This window comes from Coenobita brevimanus, chromosome 90 (assembly GCF_032717465.1).
Source record: "Coenobita brevimanus isolate Jiangsu-jjx chromosome 90, ASM3271746v2, whole genome shotgun sequence".
NCBI classification, from domain to species: Eukaryota; Metazoa; Arthropoda; class Malacostraca; order Decapoda; family Coenobitidae; genus Coenobita; species Coenobita brevimanus.
In genome coordinates, this window is record NC_137043.1 from 39,812,882 (window position 1) to 39,822,881 (window position 10,000).

Below are 10,000 nucleotides of genomic sequence, written 5' to 3' on the forward strand. Positions count from 1 at the left end.
TACTTAGTTGGTTATTATCTTTTATGAATTATCCCTCGCTTTATTTGTCACTGTCACCATATTGGGTAAGAAAGACAGCCCTTCCACCCTCTCTCTCTCTCTTTCTCTCTCTCTCCCTCTCCCTCTCTTTCTCTCTCTCAACATTTAACCTTTGCAAATCGAAATCTCTCCTCGGCTGAATAAAACTGTCTAGAACAAAAGCAACAAATAGTTATGGAAGTGAAGGAATTAAAGACAGATATAACACAATATTCGATTTTTTGTACCTACGGAAGTGTCAAAAGTCTTCGTAACTTATGTATCGGAAATCAATGTTCTGCGAGATTGATTTTTTTCTTCTGCCTGTAATGAGTGTAGTCTTGTTGTGGTAGTGTGTGTGTGGCTGTGTTAACTGCACAGCTGTGTTACACTGACGTGTATAGATTTAGTTTCGTATTAAGTCACCTCTGTTCTCATACACTCTAACCTTACACTGTCACTGAACCCAACCTGTCACGTAACCAGACCAGACTAAGCCAACTCACCCCAACTGAACACAACACAACCCAAACCCACCCCAACTCAACACAACGCAACCCAAACCCACCCCAACACAACGCAACTCAAACCAAATCCACCCCAACTCAACACAACGCAACCCAAACCCACCCCAACTTACCCCAATTCACCTCAGCGCAACCCAAACCAACCGAACCAAATCAAACCTAACTTGACCCGATCTAGCCTAACCAAACCTAACCTATCCCAGTCCAAACAAATCAAATCTAACTTAAACTAACCTATTCCAAACTATCCCACCAAACCTAACCTAACCTAACGTGGTTTAACTTAACACAACCCAGCTCAACCTAACTCAGCGACACCAACCTAACCTAACCCAACCTAAGTCAAACAAAGCTAAGTAGCTAACCCAACCTAATCCCTAACCTAACCTGACCTAATCTACCCTAACCCCAGGTGCCAGCCGTGTCCGCCCGGGGTAGCAGCAGCAGCAGCAGCAGTCCGGGCACTATCCAGGCGAGCGGCGACCCTTTGACTGAGGACCTGGGCGTGGGCGTTGGGGGCGTGGGCGTAGGTCGGCGGGTACCACGGGCGCTACTGGTGATCAAGGACAGGGCGGGGCGGGACCAGGCAAGGGCGGAGGTGGACCTGGGGCCTCGTATGGCGCTCCTGGATGTCCTGCGGGAGGCTAATACCGTGTACGCCCTTCAGCATGGTCCATACAGGCCCAACCCATTCAGTCTTAAAGGTATCGTAATATACACAGCCCATCGCAGTTTATAATCTGTCGCAGTTTATACAGAGCTCAGTTTATACAGGTCTCTATTGGAAATCCTACGCTACAGCACGGTCCATACGGGGCCAACTCATTCAGTCTTAAAGGTACCGTAATATGGAGCCCATTGCAGTTTACAGTATACCTCAGTTACATACACAATATGGCGGTTGTGGACGTACTGGGGGAGAGGTCAAGGTGCACTGTCTACGCCTAACACAGTCAATTTCAGTCTCAAATGTAATACGACACAGGCTATCTCAGTTCATCACCTGTCTTCCTATTAATCTACTTCAGTACATAATCTGAAGTCTATCTCAGTTTACAGTCATAGTATATAATCTACCTGAGTATAAGTTTTGTCAGAATGGTACCTTAGTTTACAGTCTATCGCAGTATACCCCATCCTGGCCCATGAGTATGTTACCATTTTATTTCGATCAGTATATATCAGAATTTGGTCCGACCCCTAAAATCCTGGCTCTCTCTCCCTCCCCCCCTCCCTCCCTCCCTCTCCCTCTCTCTCTCTCTCTCTCTCAGATCAAACCGCTAGAGGGGAAAGAGGAAGAGGAGGAGGAGGAGGGCGAGGAGAGAATGGAAGGCAATATTCCTTCCATTCTTCTCCACCCTTCTTGAAGTGAGAGATGGGATGGAGGTTCTTCTCTCTCTCTCTCTCTCTGCTAATGTTTTCCATCTATCTATCTATCTATTGTCAGACATCTTAATCTCGGAAGAGATGGCTACAATCGAATCGCCTCCATATCACCGTATCCTCTGCCATCAAGCTGCCCTTTCCCCCAATTCACATGCCCCTCCCTCATCATCATCGGTCTCCTTTCCCCATCAGGCTGCCCTATCTCCAACGCACACCCCGTCTCTCATATACTCTCCAACCCACCCATCCCTCCATCACACCCACTGACTTTCCTCTTCCCTTCCACCACCTGACTCGCGTACACTCTCCTAGTTAATCTCTCATTCTCCGTTCCAGTCTCTCTCTATTTATAAATATAAAATGAGGTACTCGGGCCGAGAAATTGTGTATTATAAGGTCCATTTCTACTGCTATGACGGGTTTCTGTATTTTACCCCAATTTACACCATCATTTGTAAGGAAATAGCGGTAATATTTTTGGTATGGTTTCCTGCGACACTTTTGAGGTTATTCCAGACATAACTGTGCGTCAAGAATGCTATATCAACGTGGCTAATGAGCAGAATAAGTGGCTAAAGATGAGGGGTTACGAAATCTCCAGTCACTTGCAATAAGGCCCTACAATGAAAATTATATATACTGGCTAGTGTTATATACATACATATACATACAGAAAGAGAGAGAGAGAGAGAGAGAGAGAGAGAGAGAGAGAGAGAGAGAGAGAGAGAGAGAGAGAGAGAAACACAATCCGAGTAACTTGTTTAACTAACTGAACGGACGTGGTCGCTTCCCTTACCTCGTTTGTTACCCTCCCCCCCTCTCTCTCTCTCTCACACACACACACACACACACACACACACACACACACACCATACTGAAAAAGTGGAGAAAAAAATAAACACTGACAATAACTATATGGCCCTCTTGGTAGGATCGCTTTCTGAAATTTTACGATGTCAAAAACTCTGCAAAAAATCTGTGAGGACTTTGGAAGGCATGGCAGAGGAGAAAGTCCCTATGAGCCGCTAAGGAGATGCATGAGGGAGGGGGACGTGGGGGGAAAGGGGACGTGGGGAGGAAGGGGGGCGTGGGGGGGAAGGGGACGTGGGGAGGAAGGGGGGCGTGGGGGGTGGGAAAGGGGACGTGAGGGGGACGAGATGGGTTCTAGATCTTGAAATTCCTTTATACTTTTTCATACTCTGTCCCACCTTCTTCCAGTTTTTTACTTTCTCTCTCTCTCTCTCTCATATATATATATATATATATATATATATATGTGTGTGTGTGTGTGTGTGTGTGTGTGTGAGGGAGTTAGGGAGGCGTGGGAGTAAGGGAGGCGGAGTATATAAATCTCTTCAATACTCTATATCTCTTCTCACTCACTGTCTTAGACATTCTTCTTTCCTCTCTCACACCTTCCAAACTTTTTTTTCTCTCTCCTTACTCCTTCCCTCTATAGTTCTTCTTTCCTCCCTCTTCCCTCTATAGTTCTTCTTTCCTCCCTCCTTCCCTCCCCCACACACCTCCTTCCTTCCCATGGAGGTAGGAAAGATCTCTCTCTCTCTCTCTTCCTCTACATTTCCTCTCTCCTTCCCTCCCTACCCTTCTCTCTCTTTCTACAATTCTTCCCTCCCTCTTCCTAATCCTTCCCTTCTTTCTCCATTCTCTTTCCCTCTCTCCTTGCGTACATCACCCATTCTACTCCTCCAGCCTTCCTCCCCTTCCCCTCCCCTCCCCCTCCTTCTCCCCAATCCATTACTTGCTTCACTAGGTTATGTTTTCCCTCTCTCTCTCTCTCTCTTTTTTTTTTTTTTTTCGCTCCCCTCCCACTCTCCATATCTCTCCTCCTTCCTCCCTCCCCCCACCTCTCTCTCTCTCTCTCCCCTGCCAATTCTCTTTATCGCTACGGTACCTCTCTCTTTCTCCCCAATTCTCTTTTCTCCCCCCCCCTCTCTTTCTCTCGGCTGGTAATAGTCCATTATGGTTCATCTCACGGCCATATGAGAAGCCAACGACCCGAGCCAGAATAACCCCATTACAACTACCCTACAAAACGACCTACCCATTCCCTATTCCTTCCCTCCCCTCCCTCCCTCCTTACCTCCATCCCTTCATTCATCTTTCCCTCCTTACCTCCCTCTTCTCCCTTTTTCCCTTACTTATCTCCTCTCCATCTGTCAATAACCGAACCTAATTTTACCTTGCCTAACGCCATTACACCTGCCATACAAAACGACTTACTAATTCCCTACCTATTTACCTTACCTCCCTCCTACCCTCCACTTTCTCTCTCCCTCCTCCCTCCCTCCCTCCTTACCTCTATCCTTCCCTCCTTCAATCAATAATCTAACCTATCCCATTTACCTACAAGACTCCCTACCTACTCCCTCCCTATTCATCCCTCCCCTCCCTTCCTTCCCTCCCTTATTCCTTCCGTATGTCTCCCCTTCCGCCCTCCTCTTCCTCCTTACCTCTCTGCCCTACGGTACTCCTATCAATAACCTTACTTACCCTAATTTCATTACAATTGCCCAACTAAACTACCGTACCTATTCACCATTTTTCCCCCTTTCCACTCCTCCAGCCTTCTCCTTCCATCCCTCCGTCTTTTTCTCTTTACCTTGTCTCATCCCTCTATCAAGAACCTAACTTAACCTAACTTCAACTAACTTAACTCCATTAGCAACTACCCATTATTAACTGCCTCTCTCTCTCTCTCTCTCTCTCTCTCTCTCTCTCTCTCTCCTGTATCTGTGCCTCATCGCAAGACTCATTATGACAGCAAATGACTGGGCCGGCGACTTTAACTGGGCCACAGACACTCTCTCTCTCTCACACACACACACACGCACACGTTATACGCAAACATCTCATATACACTCTGCACCTCCCTCTCTCTCTCTCTCTCTCTCTCTCTTTCTCTCTCACTTCCAATTTTCCCGTAAAATGTTTCATCATTGAATTTCTTATCCTGTTGAGAGATTTTTTTTCCAAAATACGTTTTGCTCTGCTTTGTTATCTTGAGAGAGAGAGAGAGAGAGAGAGAGAGAGAGAGAGAGAGAGAGAGAGTTATACCTTTCGAGGGAAATCCGGTTAGCCTACCTGAACGTTTAATGTTTTTCCTCCCGGCTTTAGTGCTGGATAGGGACGCCTTCACGTGATGGCACTGATACACCTGGCCGGCTCAACTGCCTGAGTATACAAGCGTCCCTTTCGCTGCTTCTATGTTACTCGGAAGGAGGATAGTGGGCTACGCAAGGGCAACATAATCTAAGCCTACAGTCCACTGAGTTCACGTGTCACATGAGCCTGATTCTGCAAAAGACTACAGCTACAGCAGCTCCGGCCGTGCCATTAGTTCCGGCTGAGACTAATTTCGATCGTGAGATTAGTTCCTTTCACCCCAACCTTCCCTCCCTTCCTCTTCCATCCTTGTTCTTCCTTGTCCCTCTCTCTCTTTCACTGCCACCTTCCCACCCTCCCTTCCACTTCCATCCTGTCTCCTCCTTGTCTCTCCCTCCCTCCAGTTTGTCCCCAGCTTCCCTCCCATTCCCATCCCTCCCTCCCACTCCCCTCTCCCTCCCACTTACCTGATCTTCACTGGATCACCTGACAGAACCGGACAAGTAGCAGGACAGGTGTGGGGTGACGAACATTAATGGCATCTCACACTTTCCTGTCAGAGAAAAAGAAATACATCATCATGATCATCATCGTCACCACCATCATCACTACCGTCATCACCGTCATCATCATCATTATTACCATCATCATCATCATCACTTTCATTATCATCATCATCATCATCCTGTCTTATACTCCCACCTATTAAGATGGGATAAAATATATACAATATAGACAGATAGACACACAGATAGATAGACAGATAGACAGATACAGATACACAGACAGACAGACACACAGATAGATAGGTAGACAGACGACAGACAGATAGATAGATAGAGAGACAGATAGACCGTATGTATCGTCGTATATGGTAGGCTAACTTGGGGATCAAACTGGGTAATGGCTGTGTTATATGTTGTGCTATTGTACCAGTAACAAGGCCATCAGTGATCTCTCTCTCTCTCTCTCTCTCTCTCTCTCTCTCTCGCCTCGCTATCGCTGGAATATTCTCGCACATTTAGAAAAGAATCCTTCGACAGTGTTAATATACGAATATTATTTCCAAGTGGTCGAGTGTTTGACTGGTATTCGAAAAGACGCGATATCGAACCCAGGTTGTCTTAGGGAACGATGCCAAGATCTGAATTTCGTTTTTAAAGAATTACACCTCCTCAGCAGTCCTGATTGATACAACCTAAACATATATACGATAGGGACGGTGAGTATTAGTGCCCAAGTGGTGACATGTGAAGAGTGAGTGACATCTGTTGCGCGTGTGGGGGGTTGTGGGCCTTGGGTAGTTACAAACCAAACTTAATATTATCCAGTTCAGATTCATTTTGTTTTTTTTTTTCAGCTGGTCGTGTTGGCAGTGATGGCTGCATGGGTATGGTGGGGACCAGTAGGGGTAAAGCTGACCTCCCCTCCACCCCCCTACACCTCACCGTGACCAGGACAAGACCCATACGCCAGGTGAGACACACAGCTAAGCCACCAGCACCGTCTAGGGCTTTACTCAGTCCTGGTGACAGTCCTCATCTCGTCTCCAAGTAGGAAGAATGGGTCATGGTGGTGGTGGTGGTGGTGATGATGATGATGATGGAAAATAATGCTCAAATCTGACTCGTACAGTACTGCACAAAATGCTTCTCCAAAGACTAGCTAAAAAGTGTCCACAATATGGTGTGTACCTTCTTCGAGAGAGCGGATTAGATTTTAATGATATGCACACGCCGGCCTGGGAACAAATTAGTCGTGGGTTCCTTCTTCCTTTCATAAAAAAAAAAAAAAAAACTTGTTCCCTGGCTGCAACAATCACCTATATCGTCTGGAGGCAGCAGGATTAACACACAAAGAGCGTCCCTGGATTAATGTGCGTGGTAAGGCAGGAGGGAAGATGTAAAGCTGTCTTCTGCCTTTCATTAACTTTTCTTGGGCTCCCCGATGTTGGATGTCGTGTGGTGTGGGATAAATGGATAAACTGATATACTGATAAATAAACACAGGAAGATACAGAGATGAACACAGAATATATACGTAAAACGGACAGTCACAGACACAGACAAACAGACAAGAAAGAAATATAGATAGATAGATAAACAGTTAGATAGAAAGACCAACACATAAACACTTCGCCTCAAATAAACGCAAATTTTTCTAAGTCAGTTTCTTAGAAGACAATATAAAAGCATCTTGTTAAGGCTGATGCGTACAATGAGTGTGTGTGTGTGTGTGTGTGTGTGTGTGTGTGTGTGTGTGTGTGTGTGTGAGAGAGAGAGAGAGAGAGAGAGAGAGAAAATTTGACGGCAATCAAATAATCAATACGTTCAGAAATAAATATGACCACTTTACTACCAGGTTCTTTCTCTCTCTCTCACACACGCACACACGCACACACACACACACACACACACACACACACACACACACACACACACACACACACACACACACACACACACACACACACACACACACACACACACACACAATCATAAAGTGACTTGGACAATGTTTGCTGTTGGGTGTAGGTGTACTGTACTCTATAACACCTCCACTCCACACACACACACACACACACACACACACACACACACACTATTGTCTCCAGGAACCCCTCTCTTACGTCATACCAGTAACCTTAAATGACGCTGGGACATTTGACGACATATTTGCTGCCACCAGATTTTCGCTACATGACGGAAAGAACATGTACCTTCTAATCGTTTCAAAGTGTGTGTGTGTGTGTGTGTGTGTGTGTTGTCTCTTTCATTTAGTACACCCCATACTGTATTTTCTTATCTTCTTCCTCCTCCTCCTCCTCCTCCTCCTGCCCTTCTTCTTAGCTCAGGGAAAGTTAAGGTGAACGAAATCTAACGCTAACCACCCCGTTTCGTCCGCAGGTTGTGTGGCAGTCGACGTGTCTGCCTAGGGTGTCAGAATTATTGGTCCGATCTGGTGACGTCATCGTTCTTACACCACGCTAACACATACACACCATATTTACCTACATACATACATACATACACACCATATTTGCCTACTTACATACATACATATATACCATACTTACCTACCTACCTACATACATACACATCATACACACACACATAATTATGTTCACCTTACTTCACACGAACATAGACAAGCACATACCACAAACATCCATACACACATATACCGGTACATGTACATCTGATATCACATACACATACGTACACACAGCGTTCACGGAGACACATATACACTGGATAATACGTAAGCATCACATACACACATGTATACACACCACACAACTGTAAAAGCATACATGTGACATCACATACAGTACACACATACACCTGACATCACATACAATGCACACATACACATGCACATGACATCACAAACAATTCACACACACATACACATACACACATACACAGACGCACACACACACACACCATCACATACATACATACATACATACATTCAACCATACCTAATACATTTACAAACATACAGTACACATATGCATTAAATTAACAGAACAGAGCAACACACACACACACACACACACACACACACACACACACACACACACACACACACACACACACACACAAGCAGCAGTGACGGAAACTGAGGCAAGGGAAAGGAAGGACAGAGAAGAGGATAATGTTAACTCTGAATTAATAAAGCTATGATGAACCGAAAATGCTTTAGTTTATCCTTTATTTGTGAGAGAGAGAGAGAGAGAGAGAGAGACTCCCCACGCCTTTCTGTGCAACAAGATAAAATGATTAATGCTAATAACTGAAAGTAATATATTCTTTTAGTCTTCCATTACCAACTCACCTCCAATTTCTTCCCATTTTCTCCCTTCCCTTCCCCCCTCCCTTCCACTCCTTCGCTCTTTCTTTCTTTCTTTCTTGATATCTTGTTTCTCTTCCTTTCTTCTCTTCATCCCTCCTCCTCTTTTCCTCCCTCTGATATATCCTTCCTCCTTCCTTCCTTCCGTATTCTTTCCTCCTTCTCCTCCCTCACCCTTACTTTCCTCCTCCTCTCCTTCATCTTCCGTTCCCTATTCTTTCCCTCCCTTCCATAATTTCCCACTCCTCTCTTCCTTCCCTCTTCACTACTCCCCTCTCTCTTCCCCCTTTTGTCTCTCTCCTTTCTCCCCCATCCTCCCTCCCCCCCTCCTTCTCTTTTTCCTTTCCTCACTCTTTCTCCCTTCCTGTTTTCTCTTCTCTTCTCTCTTCTTTATTCCCTCCCTTCTTCACTCCTCTTCCCCCCGTTCGTCTTTCCTTTTCATCTCACCTTCTTCCTGCGCTCATGTCTCCTCTTCCCCTCGTCTCCTCCTTCTCTTCATCACCCTTTTCCTTGCTTTCTCCTCTTCCTCTTCCTTACCCTCTCCTCTCTTCTCCTCTTCCTCTCTTCTCTTCCTCCTTCTCCTTACCCTCCCCTATTCACTAACAATTCGTTACTCCCCATTTCGGCGAACCAATGACTCGTGTTTCCAGGACACCTTCTCCCTCCCCCTCCCTCCCCCCGCCCCCTCACCGACCCCCATCTCATTCTCCTACACCCACCTCCCTTTCACCCACCCCTCGTTCCCCGTACCCTCACTCCCTCTCCTCCTTTTTTCCCCTCCCCCTTTCCGTTCCCCTCTTTTTACTCCCTCCCCCTCTCCCCATACCTCCCCTTCGTCCTCCAGCCCCTCCCTCTTCCCTACTCTCTTCCCTCCTGCTCCATCCCCTCCCCCTCTCCCACCTTCTCCCCCCACCTCCTGTCCCCCACCCCTCATCCTTGCCTCCCACCCGTCCTCCTGCCCCCCGCCCCTCCACCCACACCTTTCCGCATTGGAGCACTGTTCGGGATTTAGAATACTGAGTGGGCGGTGACTGGTAAACATGTTGGTGTATGTTGGAGAGGGAGAGATATATAGATAAACAGACAGACAG

The 10,000-nt window shown here is 46.3% G+C and overlaps 1 protein-coding gene across 1 annotated transcript in view; it reads left to right on the forward strand.

Annotated features, from left to right (window-relative positions):
- LOC145411683 (uncharacterized) overlaps positions 1-8,051 on the forward strand; it is a 26,888-nt gene extending 18,837 nt beyond the window's left edge. Inside the window, exons 3-5 of the mRNA XM_080281689.1 lie at positions 958-1,249; positions 6,415-6,530; positions 7,961-8,051. Coding sequence (XP_080137815.1) covers positions 958-1,249; positions 6,415-6,530; positions 7,961-8,044 — 492 coding nt within the window. The 3' untranslated portion in view covers positions 8,045-8,051. The remainder of the gene's footprint in view (positions 1-957; positions 1,250-6,414; positions 6,531-7,960) is intronic.
- Positions 8,052-10,000: the final 1,949 nt, after the last annotated feature.